Genomic DNA, 23,388 nt, shown 5'->3' on the forward strand with positions numbered 1-23,388 from the left:
AACAAAGGCGAGGGTATTTACCGTCAACAGAGTGAAAGGTGATGTTTGAGAAGAAGCGCACAGCAGTACGTTTCATTCCGTGGATTGCGTGCTTTTTCGCCGCCTGCCGGCTCCTCTTACCCCGGTCTTTGCCGGTTCACTCGCTCCAGCAGTGCTCGCGAACGCCGACGACTTGACTGGAACTTCCGGTGTAAGGAGGCGCGCGCATTGCACGGGAAACACGGGCAGAACGAGATTAAAGGTAAATGTAGATTAAAGGTAAAGGGGAAATTAACTTCAATCACAACATATCACAGTTTAACAATTATATCAGTCAGTATAATTGAACTGAGGAAATAAGTTAATAATTAATAATATTTATACTTTATAATGAATCATGATTTATTACCAGACATGAAGTAAATACAATTGAACTTTTAATGATCATATGCATATATGCACTTTCTGCTGTTGTCTATAAAGAATTCAATAATGCAACGGTAAACTCCAAAACATTTTAATTATGTTTACAAATAGATACTCGTACATCAATATAATCAAAATGAACGTTGGTAGAACTGTAAGAGGGTCAACAGGAATGTTCGACACGTGTCACGTTACTTTGAGAAAGCAGTGACAACTGAGAAAAAAAATAAGACCTTGAGGAAAACATTAGAAAAAGTGCACAACAAAGGCAACATGCCCCAAAACTCATTCACGTACAGTGTGTATGATACAGTATATACACACACACAGAGCCAAGCTTTGATTATAAACAAACAGTAGGAACAGGAAAAGGCATTAACAATTTCCACCTACTTGAGGGTGAGATTATGATTATTTATTTATTTTTTAAATAAAGCAGGATATTCTATTCATTTAAAGCAGGTCTGTCCCTGTTATTTAAAATGCTTTTCACAGTGGAGTTGTGTCTCAGATTGTAGGACATAGATAGAAAACGGAGATTAAACATCTCACCGTAACGATCAAATGACAGTTTTGCTTTCTAGCGCTAATGTCAGTGCTGTAACACTTATAATGTGAATACTTTAGTGCCGTTTAAAAGAAACAACAAAAAAACGTACCGTTTTCTTCATAAGGTCAGTTCTTGTTCTGTACGTTAGTGTTTGCTCACATTTAATTTGAACAGAGGTTCTCCAAACTATAAAACAAAGACTCATATACTGTATTCCAGGTGTCATTTTTTTTTTTTTTAAATATGTGGTACTTTGCTGTGCCCCCATCATTTTCAGACACCTTTGTTTGTGAAATTCTTCTTGTCGAAAGTACATTTTGGGGATAGAATCTTTCTAATGGTTACACGAGTAAACTTAACTGTATGTAAACTACTGTTTTATTAAAAACTTCAACATTATTGAAGTAGAAGGGACATTGTAAACCTTATTATCACGTGCATTATAGCCCTCTGAATCAAATTAAGTGGCACTCTTAGGGGGAAAAAAAGAAGAAGCTTAAAATAACTTAAAAGTTTCTCTCATTAAACCTCATAAAACCGTAACATAAGCGCTCAAAAAACCCTGAGTCTCAATCCAGGAGTCTTGAATGGAACCCAACCAGACCTCAGGTCACAGGGAGCAGAAGTATCTGTGGACGGGGAACGCGGCGAGTCCGGCCAGAGCGATGCCCAGACTGTCTCCTATGCTGGCAGCGGCCATGGCAAACTCCCTGTGTCTGTCTTCACTCTGTGGGTCGACAGAACAGCTACAACTCAGAAGTGTTTACATGCTTATTGTATATACACGCAAATCCTGTTCGACTCCATGAGTCGAGTAAACCTGTAACTTCTGCTAGCTAGTGTCGCTATTAGTAGACCACACGTAATCAGGCTCCTCATCCCATGTGCAACACACTGCTATCTATTTTACACAAGTGCAATATACTGTCTATACTGTAAATATCTAGTCCATACTGTATATATTGCAGAAATTGTCTATTATTTACAATATACATTCTACTCTATTTTATTTTTTATATAGGCTTAGTTCTTGTTATTATCTTTTTATATTGTACTTCTCTTGTTATTGCATGTTTCTTTTATTTATTATCCTTATCTTTACTGTCTTGCTGCTGTAACACTGTAAATTTCCCCAGTGCGGGACAAATAAAGGACTATCTTATGTTATCTTATCTAGACTTGAACGATGATTATTCTAAACATTCCGTTTCAATATTCACTTGCGTGTTTCAAACAACAGAGTCGCCGTTTCACGTTGATAACAACTGAACGCTGAGAGCCCACCTCCTCGCTGATGAAGTAGAAGGTGTTGACGTACGCGGCCCCTCCCAGGAGACCCTCATAGAGGACAATAACAAACACCAGCCAGGCGCTGGGCAGGAACTGGTAACGCACTGCGAACAGAAGCAGCACCGCGTTCACCACCTGCGGAGGGTCAGAGAAGAATGATCACCATGTGATCGTATCACTGAGCACAGCTGTAATGAATAACCGATAACAGATTCAGCAGAATTAATAATAAAAGGCATGAGAAAGTTGAGTTAGAGTGACGTTACAGTTCAAAACCTCACCTGTAACAAAGACAGCGTCCAGAGTTTCCTGATCTTCACACAGCACAGTGAGGACCGAGACACCAGCACACCGACCTGATACAGGGTCTGGTACCTGAGCAAACACACACACACACACACACAACATATGTGATGTCCTTGTCACTTTAAATAGAATAATACGTCAGTGATGTTAACTTACCAGCGGTACTGCTCTGCGTGGGACAGGAAAAAGTTGGGGAAATACAGGAGTTCCATCTGGAGAAGGAAACATCAGAATTATTTTCAGGTCCACATGGCGGTGGAGCGGTTAGCGCTGTTGCCTCGCAGCAAAAAGAAGGCTCAAAGGGTTCATGACCCAGTCATAGGTGTGAGAGTGAATGGTTGTTTCATGTCTATTATGTTAAATGCCCTGCAATGGTCCAGGGTGCATTACTTTTTCTCTATAGAGTCAACATTAAGTCTCCGTGTGGGGGCAGGGCAACATGGGGGCAGGTAAATTGAAGTTCATTCCTTCACTATCAATGTGGTGATTATTTTCCCAATTAATCAACAATTTGTTTGGTCCATAAAATGCAGAAAATATCAGTATTGGGAAGGAATTCAAAGCGAGTCTGTCTTCGTTTGGTGTTTGCCAAACCTTTGTTACCAGAAAATATAAATATTTAAGAAGCTTAAATTTAAGTAAGGCCTTTTTGCTCGTGTGTGCAAAAAGATTCCATTCACATAAGAATCGCGATTCTCATTTACTACGATTCAGAATCGATATTAAGGCATATTATTGTGTTTCTTATGCAATATGTGATATTGCTTTTATGCAGCAGTTACAACAATTCCATCTAAGTATGGATAAATGTTCTTTAACGTCTCCATTTGTCATTCTGTCTTGCAAAGCAGACTGGAGTAGATCATCCTTTGCATCGTTTCGAATCGAATTGTAGCCCCAAAAATCGGAATCAAATCGAATCGTGAGATAGTAAAAGATTCACACCCCAACTTTTTGCTGTAAGACACCCATGCTCCACCATGTGGAGTCTTGTCATTGTCCAAGATAAACTTACCAAGCCCTGGTTGATGAAGTACTCAGCAAAGTAGACTAATCCCAAGGGAAACACAAACTTCAGCAAGCCCTGTTCAGCCAGAGGAATAACGACATTAACAATAACATTCAAACACTTAAATACGTGAGGTGAAGAAACCGAGCGCTGCACTCACTCTGATGACGTGCAGTTTCTCTGTGAAGGTGAGAGGCCCAGTGTTGGTGTCCTCTGTCACTTTGAGAGGGAAGAGAACACAGTCTGTGTGGATACACAGTCACACAGCAGCACTTTAAAATGCAAGATACAAATGTGTGAGCTGTGTCATAATTGCATGAATTCAGATTCAGCAGGGACACATGCTATGCTGTGTCACCAAAAACATGTGATAGTAAATGTATAAGAATGAAATTTAAATGCAACGATGAGATAAAAATCCAACATTTTCAACGTACAGATGTAAAAGCAGAACGTTGTTTGCCTAGTTTAACATTAAGACTGGATAAGACGGGGGTCCTGTGCAGGGTGTGCCCCTCTGTTCGCCCTCTGTCAGCTGGGATTGGCACCAGTGACCCTCATGTGGAGGATTAAGAGGTAGAAGATTGTTGTTTTATTCTAGTGCTGGATGTTCCTGATAAACTGATATTGAGAGTATATCTAAAACAACACATCCTCCTACAAAACCAAACCACCATTTCATTTAAAAGTATCAAACATGCTCCCTTTATTATCTGTCCAAATAACTGCAAAAACCTATCAGTGCATTACTGGGAGTCCTGCTTTTACTGCATTTGTTCACTGTATATATAAATATATATATATATATATACATATACACATATATATATACATATACACATATATATATATATATATATATGTGTATATGTATATATATATATATGATGAATATATTACCTGGGATCGATTTATCCTCCTCCTCCTCCTGTGAATCATCCATCAGCCGCCTTCTATCCTCCGAGGTCACGGCCAAATACCCCGTCTCCCTGCTTTTCCACTGAGGGAATGACGACGGACGAACCATCAGGAAGAAATAGCTGCAGGTGGAGAGTGAGACGATGGCAACGCGGTGACGTGAGCAGAGAATTAACAACCAAAACTCACCCGGATTCAGGATTTATGACAAAAGGAAGTTAGCGGTAAGAGAGCGTTACGCTCACAGCTGATATTGTGAGAGTTGAGTTGGACCAATCAGGAAGTGAATGTGTGTGCTTTATCGTTTTCAAAGGTCAGCATTTTTTGCCCAACGCTGACTAAAATGCAGTCTGGGACTTTTGAAACGAAAACAACCTCATTTGACAGGCACATCCAGAGCAGAATTGATGTTTAGCTTCAAAAAAGGTGGTTAAAAACATCAAATCCACTTACTTTATCAACATAGCAAATGGGACCACGAGCATGATGAGAAGTGTAAGCCGCGGTGTCAGGCCGACCTGGGTGAGGCCTGAGTAGAGGAAGGATCCAGCGACGCCAGCACCACCAGTGCCTGAGCCCCAACCTCCCAGTACATCCCTGTTAAAAAGTCAAAGTGATATGATGAGATACTGAGTCAAAATGCTCCTATATATTGTATAGCAGACAGTTGGTATGTAGTATTGAAAATTAAGTTGGAGGAAATGCTACTGAAGAAATGTGAATTAATTAATTAACTTTTTTTCTTGTAGTAATATGGGAGAAACATGGATATAAATGCAGGTTGTACTCTAACTGCTACTTACAGATAATGTATAATAATGTAGGTACAGCTACACACAGGCTCTCTGCAGGTTTCAACAAGTCAAATTTAAGACTTTTTAAGACTTTTTAAAGACCATAATGAAGATAATTTAAGACCCTTTTTCACATCTGTACTGGCAAAAAAGTACAAAAGACATGAAGGAGAATCGGAGCCACAAATCTTTGGAATTGGGCTTTCATTAAGTTTTCTCCGCTGCTATGATAAGCTGTGACACACCGCGGCGCGCGCGCAGCACACTAGCTAGTGGTGCTCAATAAATTCTCACCGGGGAACACAGGTGGCCTACTTTAGTTCCGTGTTGTAGTTGTGTTATCGCATCCTCAAAAACAGAAACATTTCAAAGCGAGACTGAAGTTTATGCATGTTTTAAATAAAAGTAATTTGATTTGATTTTTAAGACCTTTCAAAATTGTATTTAAGACCTTTTTTTGAGATTTTAAGACATTTTAAGGCCTTAAATTCAAATTATTGGATTTAAGACTTTTTAAGACCCCACTGATACCCTGTGCACATTTTTATGACTGGTGTTTTGAGATTTTTTTAAGTGTTTACCTTGAGAAGAAAACGGTGAGCGACAGGAAGGAGAGTTCCCCCAGGCCAGAGCTGACACTCGCAAAAATCACACCTAAAAAACAAAACCACACAGTGACAGACAGGAAATCAGACAGAGCTGCTGTTCAACAAGACCAGGAAGTACAGAAAACAATTCACAATCCTGTGTGATTCAGTTTGGGGCCAGTTATTTAAAATATTCACATATATATCACAACAATTTGTGTAAGCTGAGGCTCTAAACTGCTCCAGTTCAGTTCTGTAGTTTTAACTTTGTATTTAGAACTAATCTATAGCCATGGTTACACCTTAAAACATATTAAGTGACCTATACAGGTGCACTTGGCATGTGTGTACTGGTGAAAACACTGCAGTTGTTAATAGTGCATCTTCCTGCCTAGTTTTACGACCATTTAACTACAATGCAATGTTCACAAAGCATGACTTGTGTAGTCACAGACACATGAACAGTTAACATTTTGATTGATTATCTGATTCCTGATATTGTCACAAAGGCAACTTTTTTTTTTTTTTAAGTGTTTTGTGAGGTCGCAAAAACTTTGACCTTTGACCACCAAAATCAATCTGGAAACACGACGTCTCCAGTGAACACTCGAGTCTTATGACTTCATGTTTCCTAACTAATCTGATTTACCGTCCTTCTCTTTAGGGTCTTTTCATACATGTATAAAAATAACAGAAATAGCAGCATCAGTACGTGCTATTCTGCTGCCTCCGTCAGGTGTCCAAACCTTTCTCAAGAGGGCCAGATTTGATCATGTGAAGATTCTCAGGGTCCCTTCAGACATTTGTGAACAGTAAAAACTGTTTTATGCATCCGTCTGTCACAGCCCAGTAAAACCCTGGACTCTGGGTTTCAGAGTGCAACTCCTTACCAGCTGAGCCAGCTGGGGACAGCATGTGACTCACATCATGGTGGCGTTTAAAATGTGTGTGTGTGTGTGCTGATTTTCTGTGCCAGTCCATCTCTAGCCATTAAAATAATGTGCATTATAAAACCGATGCTGCTGATTCTGACCAGACTTTTGACACGCCTGACGCACAACTTCATTCCGAGTCTTCCTACCATCCATTACCTTTAAAATCTTTAAAATGTTTACCAGTGTCCTGGTTTCTTCTATTATTTCTGGGTCAAAGAACCAGGGGTGGTAACTGTGGATCATATACAGAGTGCCTTGTCCACTTTTAAACCAGCCAAAACTATACATGCAGAAGTAATTAGTCTCCCGGTCACCTATTTTTGGGTATGTTTTTGACATGTATTTTAAAAGTTAAGTTTTAGACAGTGCAACATCCATCCACCTTCTTTCTACCATTCACATGAGGGTCGCAGGGGGCGCTGGTGTCAATCTCAGCCGGCATTTTAGCCGGACTAGCACAATAACTCTGTTTTTTTGCTAGCATGTAAGCGTAGTGACTGAAAATTTGCCCGGCTTTCTTAGAATGCAAGTATGACGGGCTTTACCGAGGATGCTGATCCAAACAGCCGTCGACAGCGACACCAGGAGGAAACTTGCCGTTGCCATGACGACACAGAATAACACGCGGAATCTAAAATCCAAAAAAACAGACATTAGGAATTAGTATAAAATGTCTTTTTCCCCCCAATTGAACAGAGGTATTTACAGTATATGGCATTATTAATAAGTTACAGTCACTTCTCCATATTGTGCCAACATTTCTGTCTCCTTATGTATCATCATGCAATCCTGCAGCATTTCATTATAACCCTTGTATGTTTAACCCATACATAATGAAAGAAAATGCTGCTGAAACCACACAGATCTCCCAGTATACAGGACGATCGTGTATTAGTGTAAGTGGGACGACATGATATTAGTAATCTTTTCCTTTTAATTTGAACTTTTAAGAGGACATTGACGTGAAAACAAAGACTTTAATGAACGTGGTGTGAAGGAGTAACGACTGCGATCTTACCCATAAGGCAGTTTGTGGATTACAAAAGGAGCAAAGAGCTTGAGGACGAGCGTTGGGAGGATGTCAGCCAGCAGCACGGCCTGACAAGAAACACATTGGAACCGTTACTCAGAACAGAAGCTGATGAGTTCCAGGGCCGAGAGCGAGCGTGCCCAAGGCTCCATTCATACGGTACTTTAATGAGGGTCCACATAAGACTAATATTCCACACGTGTACGCTATCACATATTCCATTTAAGTAGCTAGAGTTAGCTAGAGAGCAACATCCCTCATATGACCTTAAGATAATTTCCATAGTAAGTTAACCGTCTTCTTCGTTGTGTCATGGCTAAAGTAAGAGTTTGTCCGCCCTGTCAACATCAGACCGACTGAGATTACTCAGTGGTGTGTGTGTGTGTGTGTGTGTGTGTGTGTGTGTGTGTGTGATGAATATCCATTTATTTACCGCAGCGGAGACAGGATTGCAGTCGTAGCGGCTGCTGTTGTTGCTGCTGTTTCCGCCTTGCAAATGAACATCTGACGTCGCCGATGTCTAGCATTAAAAGAAAAGGAAGTAGGCAAAAATAGAAGTGGATCATTTGCTTTACAGCGTTAAAACCAAACAGACTTAGTATCTTGACAATCTATGATGATGAGAAAACAAAAACAAACTTCTTACAGATGCTGTGGCATTTTGTGACTCCTGCTTTTTGAGAATGTCGTGGGCAGCGCTCAACATGACCACGTAGGCAAAGTTGTTGCACAATCCCAGTACCCTGAGGGGGGGAGAAAGAAGTGCACAGTCAAATGCATCAATAATCCACAACGATTCAACAGGCTGAAGAAAAAAGGACAAAATCTGCAGATCTAAATATGCTGCTATCTATTTTTTTTTTCACTCCAGCACTGCAGTTGTTAAGCTCAAGATTTAGATAATTCATAACAGACTTCTGAAAGGAACCGTTTCAAAAAGATTCAGTTTCTGTTTAGTTCAATGTTAGTTTAGTTTTTGGTAATGGTAGATTGTTCGACACCAGATACCACAAACCTAGTTGAGCCTGCTCAAACAAACCCAAACAAGTTCTGCTCGTATTTCAGCTAAAATATGAATAATCTCTCGTTTCTTTGCTCCTCTGACAGTAAACTAACATCTGGGCAGGTTAATGGACAGAACAAGATCTCTTTTAACACACTGACGTTACAGTCTGGGTAATAAAAGGGTAACCAAACCCCCTCTTTCACAGCTAACTGCACCCGTTGCCTGATTTAGAAAAATGCCAAGAAGTGGAGTGAGAGCCAAGTGAGGGTTTCATCTCATGTATAATGTCAATACTGTGAAGATCTGCACCTGGATGAGCAATAACATTAGTAGATACACACATTGAACGGGAACAGTACTACATCACTTAAGTTGTGTTGCTATTATTATTATTATTGACAGTTTTTATATTTTGCTGAAGATTTCAGGACCGATACATCGTCTTTCACTACTATTTGATGTGATCTAATATCTAGATTATTTTCTATATTAACAGTTTACTTGGTAAAGTGTCTGTAAATCACATACAAGTGCCTTGAGCTATATTTTAATATACTGTCAACTTCCAGGTCCTTTCAGTCACTTTCACTCACCAGAATCCGCACCAGTTGCGCCATCGTGTGCAACGACCTGTGGACGACAGACACACAAACAACAACTTAACATAGTCTGTAATGGGATTTATTTACTTATTTAAATTCAGACACATTTGTCAATCACCGTCAGAGCGCTGAGCGGGTTCTGCGTTGACGCTGCCTCTCTGCTCCATGTTTGTCAAAAGACCTCGGGCGAAACCAAATAATAACAACAACCACCAACCGGTCTACCGGGCTAACGGTTAGCACGAGTCCTTTAATATGAAGAGAAACATCGTTCACTTGAAGCTAAAAAGGCCGTATAACCCTCAGCAAAGGTCGCTAGCTTCACGAAGAAGAAGAAGTTGCTCTTTCAATGGTTTTCCAATGTTGACAAGAAGAAGTTCCGTCCTCCAGCGCATGCGCAGAAACATCTCCCAAGTTGACGGACGACTTCCGCCTCCACTGAATCACGTGACGTAAAGGCGCTTCATGTGTTGAGAGAGAAGACAGCGTTTGGAGTGAGAAACTCCGGGAGGAAAATAGAAGAGCATATCGATATACTAATATATAGCATTAGAATCGTTGTCATTTATAAATGAGGTGACGTGGCGTGAATCCGAACTCCCATTTGAAGCCTTCCAAAGTCGGGCTTGGGCACCGCGTTGCATTCTGGGACGTGGCGGCAATGTTGATGGCTTCGAGAATGTAAACAAACAAACAAGTGAACGAGGAGAAGAAGCATAGTTGGGAGAAAAAAAATAAAGAAAAAATGATGATAAAATCCCGAAAAGGATGTGGAATTTACCGGGATACATTAAATAGGGAGGCTTTGCAAACAGTAGAGCTGTCAATCATGCTGGTGTCCACATTATGTGCTGTACTTTGTCATCCATTTAAATTTATATTTAAAAGTGGCATCACGCTATATTGAAGAAAAGCTGAAACTAGCATTTTGACAGCATTAGCCCCCTGGTGGACTTAATGGGGGCCATCATCACGCTGAACCATGCCAGGAGACTATATCCCTTCTCTTTATACTGTATATACCATGTTATATGGTCAGTGCAAAATGCACACTAACCCAGCCTGAGATAGGGAGGTACTCACTCAGTATGAACACAAGGCAGAATTTGAAAACACAAAGAGAAGTGATTTCACCTGCATTCAGCAGGTCGATGGCATTAACATGAAGATAGCTTCTGTGTGCTGACAAAATAGCAGAATTTCTCTGGGGACTTTGGTGCGCGAGTACAAAGTTTTTCCATTTTCACTTTCTCCCATATGAGGCACTGTCAGAAACATTTATCATGTCAAGTTGCTAAAGGGATTTCTGTGGCACAATATTTCACATAATCTTCCTTTAAAACAAAACAGAAAAAAAAAAAAAAAAATCAAGGCCTTAAAGTTTTTTTCTCTCTCTCTTTTAGTTAAAAATGAAAAAAAGCACCCACTATTTGTGCCAGGAACTTCTCTGGCTGTAAGATAAGGAAAAACAAAAAAATGTCAGTTTTTACAGGCGGATAGAGGAGCGTCATCACTGAACATATTCCACAACACCACGTGGTGTGTTCACGTCTGAATAGGCAGTGGTATTTCTCGTTAAAAGGCACATACTTTCAATTCATTTCAAATACAAATAAATAGTTTCTCACCCAATCTGTGACCCAGTCTTTTCCATCGGTCTAACAGTTACTGAGTCTTTAAACTTTGGTGGCTCAGGAACAACTTTGGCAAGAATAACTCATGCACGTACAATCTTTGTCTTAAAAATAATAATAAAATGACAGAAGCAGTGAAGTAATTTGTTTTCATGAGGCCAAAATAAAATACAGAGCTAAATATCATCCTGGAAATTCACATTAAATAAAAAAAATAAAGTCCAGTATTGACTATTGACTTGTTTCGAGGTCATTTAGCAGCTCTCTGTGTGTGATGTCCCGTCTAATCAACGTCTACCTCTACATGCACACACTGATCAGCTTAATCTTAAGTTTTAACTCTCCAACACCAACACAAACACTTGTGTTCATCACAAGCAAAATAAAGTACAGCCCCCTCTACTGATCTTTAATGTGATGAAGATTCGAACCAAATAAATGTAACTGGGTAAAATCCGACCTCTGCTTCTTTGACAGCTCAGGACAGGATTATGAGGAGGGTTTCTTTGTGCGTGTAGAAACAGTCAATAGTCCAGCTCATAGCAGCGGTGTAGCCTTCGACTCCTGCTCCTGCAGCTCTGGATGTTGCTGTGGAACAGGCTGAGGGGAGCTGCTGCTGCTCTGCTCAGTCTCTGTCTCTGTCACAGAGACCTCCTTCTCTTTCCCGTTTTCCTCGTCCGCTTTCAGTTTCTCTGCCTTGGTCTTGAACCTCAGTCCATGACCTGTCAATCACAGGGAATCACAGTCAGTTTATGAGGAGAAATTTAATTTACTATCCTAAAACTAAACATTTTATACATATGTACTCCATCTGTTCTGTGAGAGAGTATGTATATATGTGTGTGTATGTACTAACTTGGACAGTCTGCCACCTCCTTGAAGGCCTTTTTCTTGCAGCAGCTTCGACACAGGTTGAAGACGCACTTATTTCCCTGGAGAGGAAAATGATAAAACATTATCATGAAGTGTTTTCTGAACAACAAAAACCCAACAGCAGTCTTTTCACAGGTCAAAATACATAATAAATCACACCAAGACAGGCGGTAAACTTCTTACCTTTGGGTTCCCACACTGTTCACATTTGATGTACTTGGCTTGTGGACAGAAAGAAGAGAGTCACTGTCAGACATTTTTGTTGTACTCCAGCGTCTGGAGAAGGAAGTTTCGGCTGAGACTCACGTTTCTGCTCGGGACAGAAGTTCTTGTTGGGGTTGCGGGATCTTTTCTTCTGCTTGTTTTTGGAGAGCGTGTCAGTGGATCCATCCGAGTCCTCCAGCGCCCTCTTCTGACACACGGTCTTCTTCGCCTCTGAACTCTGGCCGTTACCATTGGCAACCGGCTCCTTTGGCCTGTAGAGTGCATGGGTGCAGAACATGAATGTACTGTATTGCACGGGAGTATTGTTTCGGGTGTGAATATGAAAAACACCCATGAAACCAATGTTTTAATAGTTTTTTTTTCAACCATCTATCTCTAAGGATAGAACTTCAATGACACGAGGTATAGTGACAAACTGTATATAGAGCAATAAAGGTAAAGTGGTGACTCACACTGGTCTCACGTACGGCTGGCAGATCCAGTGGGGGAAGGGCAGGCTGCTGCCCTCCTTCTCTTCCACATCCTTTCCTTTGGCGATCTCCTCCTACACAAACACAACAAAGTTGACCATTTTTCTCTGCGGTTTCTCCGGAAACACCGATCTGGTTTATGTTTTTATTTCACCTTAGAATATTACTATTATTATTATTATTATTATTATTATTATTATTATTATGGTTACCTGGCAGCGCAGTCTCAGTTTATTGCTGACATCGGCCAAACCTTCCACGTTCTTCACCTTGGCCAACTCTTCCCTCAGGTCGTGGTGTATCTGAAGCCTACAGGTATACATGAGGAAAGATTTTATGTTAGACATTGTGGCAAATCTATGTTACATTGTAAAATATGCAGTGTGACATCCCTCTCTGTGTCTCAACCCCCTGAGGGTTGTTTGATTATATGTGATTCTGAAAGTAATGCAAGGGGCAGTGTAACTAGCGTATGTTAGCTAGGTAATATGCCATGCTATCCTGCCTTAGTGGCAATCCTATAGTAATTATGTACGTAATTATGTGTGTGGCTAGTTGAAAACATTCAATTCAAGACAACATTTTCTTGAATTTGGCCAAAAAAAGTGATGGGTGACGTTTTTCTGTCCTCTTTTCAACTCTGGTACCCCAAGGGAAGGGCGCCAAAGAATGGGACACTAGAGGCTGGTTATTTTAGTACTGTTCCTGAAGGAAACGCACAAAAAAAAGACATACGTGTGGTGCCAGAGCTTGAAGAGGTGGGCTCGTACATAGGACAGAGTGCAGGGCGGATACTGCTTCACCAGCTCCAGGTACTCCTCAGCCATCTCCCACACTGGGGGACTGCAACCCTCGAACAGTGCTGGGTTGTGAAGATTCCCCTCTAAAATATTGCCAAAAACCCACATACAAGTTTTAAGACACTGCATTAGAACCTATAAATATAGCATGAATTACAAAAAAACAAAAAATCACTGCTACACACCTGCACTCATAACACCCTGAACCCCCGTCTCCTGAATGCATCGCTCCACATCACTCAGGTGCTGAATGTTGCCATTAGCAAACACTGGAATATTAACTGACTTCCTGGAAGAAAAAAAAACACAAAGGTGTATCACAGCACTGTGTGACATCATGTCCTGTTCATGTCAGTATCAAAAATACTGAACGATGTGGCATACTCACTGTACTGCCTTGATGTGCTCCCAGTTGGCGATGCCAGTCATAGCCCCTTTCTGATCTTTGGTTCTGCCGTGTACCGTCAGCAGCTGGGAAAGAAAAGGGTCATACAAGTGCGCATTAGAACTTTCTACATTTTCCTGAAACTGCATTTAAAGCAAAATGTCCAGATATACTTTTTACATTCGGCTGTGCACTCAACACCAATAATGTGTGCAATAATAATGACCACTGACAGTAGATGCACTGATGTCTCAGTGGCTGTGCAATTAAAAAGCCTAACACTTGTAATACTAACAGAGAAGTGAACCAACAACAAAATAAGGGGCAGGTTATTCATGATTGAAATATTTTTTTTTTTCATCATTACTATGCCAAATAAACAGAGTTAAAGAATAAAAACTACTCACCCCCACCACATTGTAAGGTGGGGGTGTGTTGAGAAAAGAGGTAATTTTTACCTGACATCCTGCTTTCTCCAGCATCTGAGCATAGGACACCGTCTTTTCAATCTCGTTGAACACACGGATCTTGCATGTGATGGGCACCGAGAGCTTTTCATTGGCTAACTTAACTAAACAACAACAACAACAGCAGCAGCAGTTTAAGATACGACAACAGAATGCTTTGCAAAAATACATCAACGGAGAGAAAACTGCAGTCAGAAGACTTACCCATTTTCTCCAACAGCTCCCACTCCTCTTGTAAGAAGACTCCATAGTGTCCTTAGAAAACAAGCATCAGACCTGGTTAATTCTTTCACATAAACAAAGTTGACAGCTCTTTCTTTCCTGATACAGAGTTAAAAGTTCGATTTACCTCTCTTGGCGATCATCTGAGGACAGCCCAGGTTGAGGTCGATGGCGTCACAGTAGTCCTGGGCCAGCATCGCCGCCTTGAGGAACACCTCTGGATCATTGGCACAAAACTGAAAAGGGAACACTGGTTTACACCCAAAGTAACACAAGGGAAAGAATAATATATGTGCTAACAGGGCTGCAACAATGGCTTAGAATGCTGAATGAATCCCTAACTATTATTATCTAAAATATCGTGAACAGAAGTCTGGGGAGAATATGTTACTGAAATAGTCTTTATTCCATAATTCTGTACCTCACAGTTGTACTCTCAAGAGAGTATTTTAAACATATATATATATATATATAATGTGTGAAGAGGAAAAACTATTTGTCTAATAGCCACTTTCCCAAACTGTAAAAGACCTTGCCAGTGGTGCAGCATCTCACCTGCGTGATGAGAGGTCTGTCCTCCTCACAAACCTCATTGTAGAGGTTCTCCCTCCTGTAGTTGGCGTCACGGACAAACACCTGAGCGTGCAGCATGGGAGTGTAACAGAGCTGAGCACCATGTCGGCGGCTCAGCAGGCGCCAGGCCAGCTCGCTCTGGTCCACCATGGGTGCGACCACGAATCGGGCCTCTTTCAGGGTCGTCCTCCAGAACTCAAAGCCCTGGAGCTTTGCCATCACTGCACACGAAAAACACACAAGATTAATGATCATGCAACAGATATGTGGTTATAGAAAATGTGTTTTGTTGTTTAGTCTCTCATTTACAGTTTACCCACTACGAACCACACTGAGCTCATTCTACAGGCATCGCACAGCTTTTTACTCAGTGCCTGTCATGGATGAATCGGCTGTACAAACATAAGACCTTCTCCATCCAGATTTTCTTTAAGATGACTGACATCAGGACAGGTGACAACATTAAATAAAATATTGTTTTATGCATATAGCATTATAGAATCCAATATGTGTGTATGTTCATGTAGTTTTGTATAGTTTATATCTTCAAGAATAAGAAAAACTGGGTCATGACACGTTTGTATTTGGTGTGACTCAGTCCTGAGTACAAACTAAAAATATTCCTACTTATAAAAACAATAACTTATCATTAAAGTGCATTTGGGTAAAGTGGCTTTGTGCTCTTAATTACAGAGTATATTTTCACATTTCAACCAGTTTGTTAAGTCTCAAGCCAGCACTGATACATGCACTGACTGTATGAGTGACTACTAATATGTTGTCATGTAAGTAAACGTTACTGTATTTGGGTGTTCAAGCAAAAATACCAAACTATGGTAACGTCAAAAAAAAGAGCTAATTATTACGTTAAACGTGAGCCTGACAGCTCCACGTTTCTTCTTCTCTGATTCAGTACGTGTTAGCATTTTTACCCGGCGTCCCTGCTGTGTTGTTAGCTAACTAGCTAGCAAATAAATCAAAGCACGTAGATAGACCACCGCGGCACAAACTCTAACGAGTTTGACAGAAAATGTGTCACACGTTTGTTCATCTGGCGACCGAGTGACAGCTCAGCTCACGCACTAGCTGCTGTTAACTGCCGAGAAAAGCACAAATAAACTCAGTAGCAGTAAACTTTCACCTGTAACAGTGCGGGATACGGAGAGAACCGCTGAGTCCCGGGTGACGCGCGCACACGGTCGCGATGCCGTGGAGCAGTCGAGCGCAGTCCACGGTCAAACCAAAACACACGAAGCCCACGAGGAAACTCACGTGGACCTTGTGTCCCGCACAGAGTCCGCACAGTTTACACGCAAAGCTGCCGGCGGTGCGCCAGATTCTCTACGCTGAAAATTACCCATAATCCATTATGCTATATTCCTTCTCCTCCTTGTGTACATTTGCGGCAGACTATACTAAGCAAAGGCCTACTGCTGCCCCCCACAGGTCACTTGTTGAATGCCATTTAACTCAAAAACATTATTATTATGACATTTTCAACAATTTTTTAAACAAAATGTCTACTGTTTTATTCAAACATACACATATAAAGTACAGACAATACAAAGACTAAGCAACATGAATTTAGAGATACTTTATACTTAATAAAAATGTGTTTATATTATATAATTATATCTGGCAGGACATTTACAGTATCACAGTGAGCTGCTGAGGTAAATGTTTTGTTAGGACGTGCTGTTGTTGTGCTGAAGGCTGAATCATCCAGTTTAATTAAAAGCAGGCAGCAAACAGGATCACATGTCCTTTTCCACCATGGTCCCAGCTCACCTCGCCTCGGCATGGCATGGCACAGATTGGTTTTCCACTACAAAAATGGTGAATTTACACAATATTTCTACCAATTTACACCAAACGTGACTGAGTAACAGTGCAAAACACATGCAGTATATAACGTTTTTAACGTGGTGTTAGTTTGTAACCTTAGATTTGTTTGGAAACTTATTTATTTATTTATTTACAGTAACCCTGATAAGTAAAGCAAAATACTTCATATAATTTGATACATTTAATTAGAAAGAACTAGATTAATTTAGGTGTTTTCATTTCACAGTGTATATACATACAGTATTTAAATGCTCCGAGTACAAAATACAATATATGACGTCCATTTTGTGTCTACTTTCATGTAACCTGGATAAACTCGTTATTGGTTTATTATTATTATTATTATGAGTAGTAGCAGTAGAAGTAGTAGTATTACTTTTGTGCTTTCTTTGTCAGAACAATGCGTAATGTAATACTATTATTGGACCAAATATCCATAAAAGCTAATTTAGCTAAGTGGAAACCAAGAAAACAGGATATTGCCTACTTTTATTTGCAGGTAGCTACATCAAAATAACTCTCGTATGAACCGACAAAATATAAATTCTTGTTTACATAAAGTCGCTGTTACACGGCAGTGATGCTGAACGAACTGACCAGGTGTTATGAATACTTCAAAATACACTTTTTAAAAAAACGTATAAACACGTCTGCTCACAGGCACGTTTCAGGACTGGTGGCCACGTCGCCGTTCTGTTGCGACTCTTTCAGGAAGTTTTCTACTTGCTGTGAGTTCACTGTAACACTGTCCGGCCTGAACTCGCCGACTTTCTCTTCCTGCTTTTCCCTTCCCTTCATCTCCTTCTCCAGCTCCTCTGCAGCTCGGCCCGACACCTCTGTCTTGGCGTCGCTCGTCATTGTGACGTCCTCGAGGCCGACGGCCGGCCCTGAAGACTTCCTTGAGATGCAGACGAAGTTGCAGGTGGCCAGGACCACGGCCGAGACGACCACCTCGGTTCCTGCCAGCAGGAAGACAAACATGTAGTTGCCGGTGGCGTCGAGAAGCCGACCTGAGACGGGGGGAAAGAGACAAAAACAGAATTAGAGCATATAAAGGTTCAGACTGTACAAAAACTGTAGATTTAAATGATGAATAAAGCTGTTACTGAACTGAGTAAACGTGTATGTAAATGTGGTGTATTGAGACAAAAACTCGCAAGAACGTTTGCAAGTGAATTCATTTGAATGAAGTCCTGTTTGTCTGGAAGTCTGGAGTATAATCTGCAGGAGTATCCAAATGTACCTCGTGCTATTTGCAGATATTTGCATGACTGCTTTGTTTTCTGTCTGTGAATGTTCTCAGTCGTCCTTTCCTTTGAGTGCTCAAGGCAAACAGTTCAGTCACTGCTGAGAACGCTGTGTTTTATTGTAATCCGGGCTCAGCGAGATCCCGCTCCGAACCCGGTCCGGTTACGTAAACAACGGTTCTCCGGAACAGCAGATCGTCCTGCTCCGGGCACTAGTCCGGGCACATCCGGTTGCGTACATTGAACCGCAGAAGAAGAATAACATCCGTTGTGGAGGTGTTTCACGAGCGACAGTGTCTTATGACTCTGGGTCAAAGTCATAAAAGGGACTGCGGCGGGGAGTCGTGAAGAAGCTATTTTTAAACATTGTGAGTAGCAGTGCATCCACCGTTCCAGAGGGGGGAGCTGTGCTTCTGAGAGCGGGTGTACTGAATATGTCACTTCCGGGGTACTGGCCAATTACAACACAGTCTGTCTTCTCGGGTGAGATTTATGTCTGAAATAGCGCGGCTGACAAGTGCTTCAAAAAGTACAGATTTCTATCGGCTCGTTTCCAGCAACTAGGAGGTTTTTGACCATAAAAACAAGTTAATATATGTGACCTTTAATGTTCATATTAGTTGTTAAAACTGAGCTACAGTTTAGCACTGTTACAGGTACCAAAAAAAAGCACTAGGTACCAGGCACTATCCATAATGGAAAAGCAAAAATTGAGTAGAGCCGAGCCGCGCTAGAACTGTATTATGTCAAAAAGTGCCATTGGTTACGTGTGTTCATGTACTAACCTGCACTAGGCGGTCCTACCAGCACAGTTATGGCCTCCACGAGCAGGACCAGGCCGATGGCACTGGAGAACTTCTGAGTGCCAACTATGTCCATGAGAACTTCAAACTGCAGTGCTCCTACCATCCCATAGGAGATGCCGAAGAAGATTGCAAAGACCACCAGGGATGCGTAGTCCTTGGCCTGGGAGCAAATGAAATCGGGACGGAACCCGCAGGATTTTATCATACAAAATTTCAAACGTTCCAGTGCATTAGGAGCAACGTTTTACAAACCTGAGACCCGATCAGGTCAGTGACTCCATTGAAGAACAAAGCAAAGCTGAAAAGGTACACACAGCGAGGCCGAACCCATTTCAGTCCGGCGATGACGCCGCACGTGGGCCGGGCAAAAATGTCAACGAAGCCCAGGATGGTGAGCAGCAGGGCTGACTTTGTGTCCTCGTTCCCCAGCTCCTTAGCATAGCTCACTAAAAACACCGGCGGTACAAACAGCCCCAGCACCTTGATGGACATTGCGACAGCGTAGATGACAAAGCCACGGTCTTTGAAGACGGAGAAGTCCAGCAGTTTAGCTTTGGTCTTCTTCTTCTCCTCCTCCGCTGCTCCCTCTTTCTTCTTCTGTTCCATTCCATCGGCCTGACGGGTTTTGGGGGCAACGAGAGGCTTCATCAAGGCCCCACACACGCAGCAGTTCAGCAAAATGCCACCCAAGATGAGGAAGCCCCCCCGCCATCCATAGTGGTACTGGAGGACCTGACCCAGTGGAGATAAGCAGCACAGTGCCACAGGACTTCCTGCTGCAGACAGCCCGTTAGCTAGTGGACGCTTCTCACTGAAGTAGCGGTTCAGCATAATCAGTGCTGGTTGAAAGTTCAGGGCCAACCCAAGACCTGCGTCAGAGAAATATTTAGTTTAATACTGTTTTACTTTTACATTTAATCCCATAACACGCTTCAAAATATGAAATAATGCATTTCTCTGGCTGCTGTAGAAACAACAAGATGGCACAAGATGGCGTCCTATGTAAAGCAACACTGAAATGTAAGCTAACATTAAGCTAGCATTTCTTGTTTAGTACTGAAAATTAGACATAAAATAACAAAGAACGAGCTAATTTGAAATAATGCATTTCTCTGGCTGCTGTAGAAACAGGATGGCACAAGATGGTGTCCTATATAAAGCGACACTGAAATGTTAGCTAACATTAAGCTAGCATTTCTTGTTTAGTACTCAAAATTAGACATAAAATAACAAAGAACGAGCTACTTTTATACCGTATCGTACATCTAAGGAAAGTCTGTGTACTTGTGAGATGGAGCTTTTCATATGATGTCTCCGTGGGGTATGTCCGATAACGCTTGCGAGTATGCTGTGATTTCACTCGAGCTGCAACTAATTAGTATTTTCATAATCCACCTGTAATAACCCCCCCTGTAAAAACCTGTAATAACCCCCGTCGAGAGGTAGATGTGGACGATGCTGGTGGAGAAGGAGGCGAGGATCATCCCCAGAGAGGCGAAGACGCCTCCCACCATCATGACTGGACGACAGCCGAAGCGGTTCACCAGCACACTGCACAGAGGACCTGGACAGGGCGCAATGACCTCGGTCAGCTGTGTGTGTGTGTGTCTTTGTGCAGGTCAGGACGGAAGAGTTACCGTCAAAGCCCTGAAATAATATGGAACATGGAGCTGTTTAACCCTTTAAAGTACACGCCAAGAAAAAAGCAAAGGAAAAATGATTTCTTTGCATTTTTGTATTATTTTATTTTATTTACTCATGATAACAATAACGAAAATCAATAGTTTATTTTTATTTTTTTAAATTAGACACTATAATATTTCAGATACAGGCCTCTACCAAACGGTTGAGACGTCTCTTCATAATAAAACTTGTTTGCATAATTCATTAAGTATCAGTGAGTTCAGCCTGATGCATTTTTCAATGCGATATTGTGACTTAAAGTGTGGTCGACCAAATGGTTGAGTAGTACCTTAAAGGGTTAAAGGGGAAACTTCAGGCGTATTCAAGGTTCTGACTCTAAGAAAAAGCTCCTACACCAAAGTCCATAGAGAAAATCTGTGATTCTAACTCAAATGGACATGGGAGCTGCTGGTCTACTGCTGCCTCGTGTGGTCACTTTGTGTCACTGAGGATTTGAAACACTAAAGTCCCAAAATAACTTATTGATGAGAGGCAGCAGGGGATCAAAAGCTCCTGTGTGCTGTGATGTAAAAATCACCAATTTTCTCTGTGGACTTTGGTGTGGGAGAGTGAGTGATTTACTAACTGGTGATCTTTAGGAGTGTTATGTATAATACTTTAACGCAAAGGTTTGGAGAATACTGTGATGTAACCACAGCAGCCTACCTGTGCCATAGAGCATGGCCAGCAGGATGGAGGAAATCCAGGCGGTGTCACTGTATCCCACGCCAAAATCACGGATCAGGTCTTTGAAAAAGACACTGACCGCCTTCGGGAAAGCGTAGGAGAAACCCGTGATGACGAAACAGCCGGCCAGCACCACCCAGCTCCAGCCACCGTCTGGTGCCTTCACCACTCCTGCGTCCATGTCCAACGCCACGCCTCCCATGATGCCTCAGGGCGGCTGGAGGGGACACAAATGAAAATGACAACAGGTGTTTTTAGTTCCTCTGTAAATGCATCGGATTTAGTCAGTCCTTTTTTCGATTTGCTAATTGCAACAATTCAAGGATCCTGACCAAGGTAATTGCAATGCATGATATTATGACACTCTTAGAATGTCCTCAAACCATAGTGAAGTGACTTTATCTGATCTTTTTTTTAAAATAAACAATGTTTTAGTGCAGTGTTTCCCAACCCTGGTCCTCAGGGAAAAATGCCCTGCCATGTTTTAGATATTGCTGCTCCAAAAACATCTGATTCAAATAAATTGTCAGATCATCATCAAGCTCAACTTTTGTTAAAAAAAAATCAAAAAATTGTATATTACAATTCTATTCAATTTTTCCCCAAAAAATGTAATGTTTCAACTTTCGTAAAAAAATAAATAATAAAAATGATAATGTTTCAACCTTTGTCTTTAAAAAAAAAATAAATAAAAATATTTTTTTATTTTTCAAAAAAAATAAAAATAATAATAATAATGTTTCATCTAAATCAGGTGGTTTTTTTTGGAGCAGGGCAACATCTAAAACATGGCATGGCTGTGTTCCCTGAGGACCAGGGTTGGGAAACACTTTTAGTGAACACTTCAATGTCAAAATTAGATTAGTTCATTACCTCAAACTAAATGACTAAGACTGTATGTTGGTGTGAAGCCAAACACACTGCAGAACCCACCAAAAACAGCAAGTGTCCATTGATGTGGAATCAAAAGCCAAGCCTTCTTTACGTTTAAGGATATAACGAAGCAGATAGAAATGAGATATAACTAACTGATAAAAAAAAGCATGTTATTGCAACCTCAGCAAAACACAGCTCTTTTATCTGGTCAACAGGATTTATAGGTGCACGTCTGAGGAGGAGCTCAGAGACAGGTTGAATAGACTGACCGGTGGAAGCCAAGGAAGTTTATGAGGTGAGGGGGAATATAGACTCAGAAAGGTTGACGGTGTGAGCTGAAACTAAATGAGGAGGAAAAGACAGTGCTGCCACAGCAGGAAAAGAGTTAATTCTTAAATACCGCTTAAAATTTTATCACCAGTGCAAAAAATGACAGAGAAAGCATCGAGTCTATTCTAAGAAAGGGATTGAACGCCACATCCTCCAGTTATGAAAAAAGCCTTATCTTATATAGGCAAGGATGAGGGAGAATGCATTTACCCTTGATCCAATTCAAACTATACATTCAAAACTAACTTTTCCTAGTTCACAAACTAACAGATATGACAGTCAGGTGGAAAAAGAGACTGGTAAATGGTTTGTATTGACAGTATATGGCGCTTTTTCGAGCCTTGACGACCACTCAAAGCTGCCTTTACATCCAGTCACTTGTATACAGCACATTTGCACTGTAAAAAGAAAAAAGTTGAGAAAACTCAAAATTTCAATGCAACTTACTGCAATCAACTTGTAAGTTAGGGTTGTGCCAACTCAAAATTCTGTTTTTAAACAGTTTGACTAACTAATCTTTTTCAGATAATTAAATAAAAAAAAAATAAAAATTTGAATTTTGAGTTGACACAACAAGTTTGTCTCCCAAAATAATATTAGTTGATGGAACTTTTTAAACTCAACTTTTTTTTACAGTGTATGTGGAACACATCTATCACTCATCTTCCAAACCAGTGGTGTAGTGTGGTCTACTGTAGTGGGCATACTGTCGGCACGGGTTGCCAAACCAGCAGCACAATAACCTACAAAAAGAGGATGCAGTAACCGTTTTAGGCCACATTCTTAAATATGGCGCCTTTAAGTCTCAAACTCACTCACTCACTCACTCATAT

General features: G+C 41.1%; 3 protein-coding genes across 3 annotated transcripts; all 3 read right to left on the minus strand.

Annotated features, from left to right (window-relative positions):
• Window positions 1-689: 689 nt before the first annotated feature.
• On the minus strand, window positions 690-9,761 carry cln3 (CLN3 lysosomal/endosomal transmembrane protein, battenin). Its single transcript, XM_083896591.1, has 15 exons — window positions 9,551-9,761; window positions 9,424-9,460; window positions 8,471-8,567; window positions 8,258-8,344; window positions 7,813-7,892; window positions 7,340-7,425; window positions 5,854-5,926; window positions 4,932-5,075; window positions 4,461-4,600; window positions 3,721-3,779; window positions 3,567-3,635; window positions 2,708-2,763; window positions 2,527-2,620; window positions 2,240-2,380; window positions 690-1,682 (listed from the first exon to the last, which is right to left on the minus strand). Exons 1-15 carry the CDS (start codon window positions 9,597-9,599, stop codon window positions 1,566-1,568), a joined length of 1,329 nt encoding a protein of 442 aa, XP_083752717.1. The 5' UTR covers window positions 9,600-9,761; the 3' UTR covers window positions 690-1,565.
• Window positions 9,762-10,918: 1,157 nt separating this feature from the next.
• On the minus strand, window positions 10,919-16,350 carry dus1l (dihydrouridine synthase 1-like). The gene is made up of 14 exons (XM_083896226.1): window positions 16,223-16,350; window positions 15,064-15,302; window positions 14,636-14,744; window positions 14,491-14,541; window positions 14,278-14,390; window positions 13,823-13,905; window positions 13,620-13,723; window positions 13,370-13,517; window positions 12,847-12,943; window positions 12,617-12,708; window positions 12,246-12,415; window positions 12,123-12,160; window positions 11,923-11,998; window positions 10,919-11,788 (listed from the first exon to the last, which is right to left on the minus strand). Exons 2-14 carry the CDS (start codon window positions 15,298-15,300, stop codon window positions 11,604-11,606), a joined length of 1,503 nt encoding a protein of 500 aa, XP_083752352.1. The 5' UTR covers window positions 15,301-15,302; window positions 16,223-16,350; the 3' UTR covers window positions 10,919-11,603.
• A 1,230-nt stretch (window positions 16,351-17,580) lies between these two features.
• Window positions 17,581-21,551, minus strand: slc16a3a (solute carrier family 16 member 3a; the record flags this gene model as incomplete). The annotated part of the gene is made up of 5 exons (XM_083896643.1): window positions 17,581-17,936; window positions 18,959-19,139; window positions 19,232-19,848; window positions 20,400-20,543; window positions 21,329-21,551. 5 exons carry the CDS (start codon window positions 21,549-21,551, stop codon window positions 17,581-17,583), a joined length of 1,521 nt encoding a protein of 506 aa, XP_083752769.1.
• Window positions 21,552-23,388: the final 1,837 nt, after the last annotated feature.

Source organism: Microchirus variegatus (genome assembly GCF_963457635.1).
Source record: "Microchirus variegatus genome assembly, chromosome: 10".
Classification (NCBI taxonomy): domain Eukaryota; kingdom Metazoa; phylum Chordata; class Actinopteri; order Pleuronectiformes; family Soleidae; genus Microchirus; species Microchirus variegatus.

Coding starts and splice junctions, on each gene's coding strand:
- cln3 (XM_083896591.1), bottom strand. CDS start 9,599: ATGGAGCAGAGAGGCAGCGTCAACGCAGAACCCGCTCAGCGCTCTGAC. Junction 4,601..4,931: donor CCATTTGCTATGTTGATAAA/GTAAGTGGATTT, acceptor CTCCACCTGCAG/CTATTTCTTCCTGATGGTTC. Junction 2,381..2,526: donor GGACGCTGTCTTTGTTACAG/GTGAGGTTTTGA, acceptor GACCCTCCGCAG/GTGGTGAACGCGGTGCTGCT.
- dus1l (XM_083896226.1), bottom strand. CDS start 15,300: ATGGCAAAGCTCCAGGGCTTTGAGTTCTGGAGGACGACCCTGAAAGAG. Junction 13,518..13,619: donor TCAGGGTGTTATGAGTGCAG/GTGTGTAGCAGT, acceptor GCAATATTTTAG/AGGGGAATCTTCACAACCCA. Junction 11,789..11,922: donor GGAGGTGGCAGACTGTCCAA/GTTAGTACATAC, acceptor TGTGATTGACAG/GTCATGGACTGAGGTTCAAG.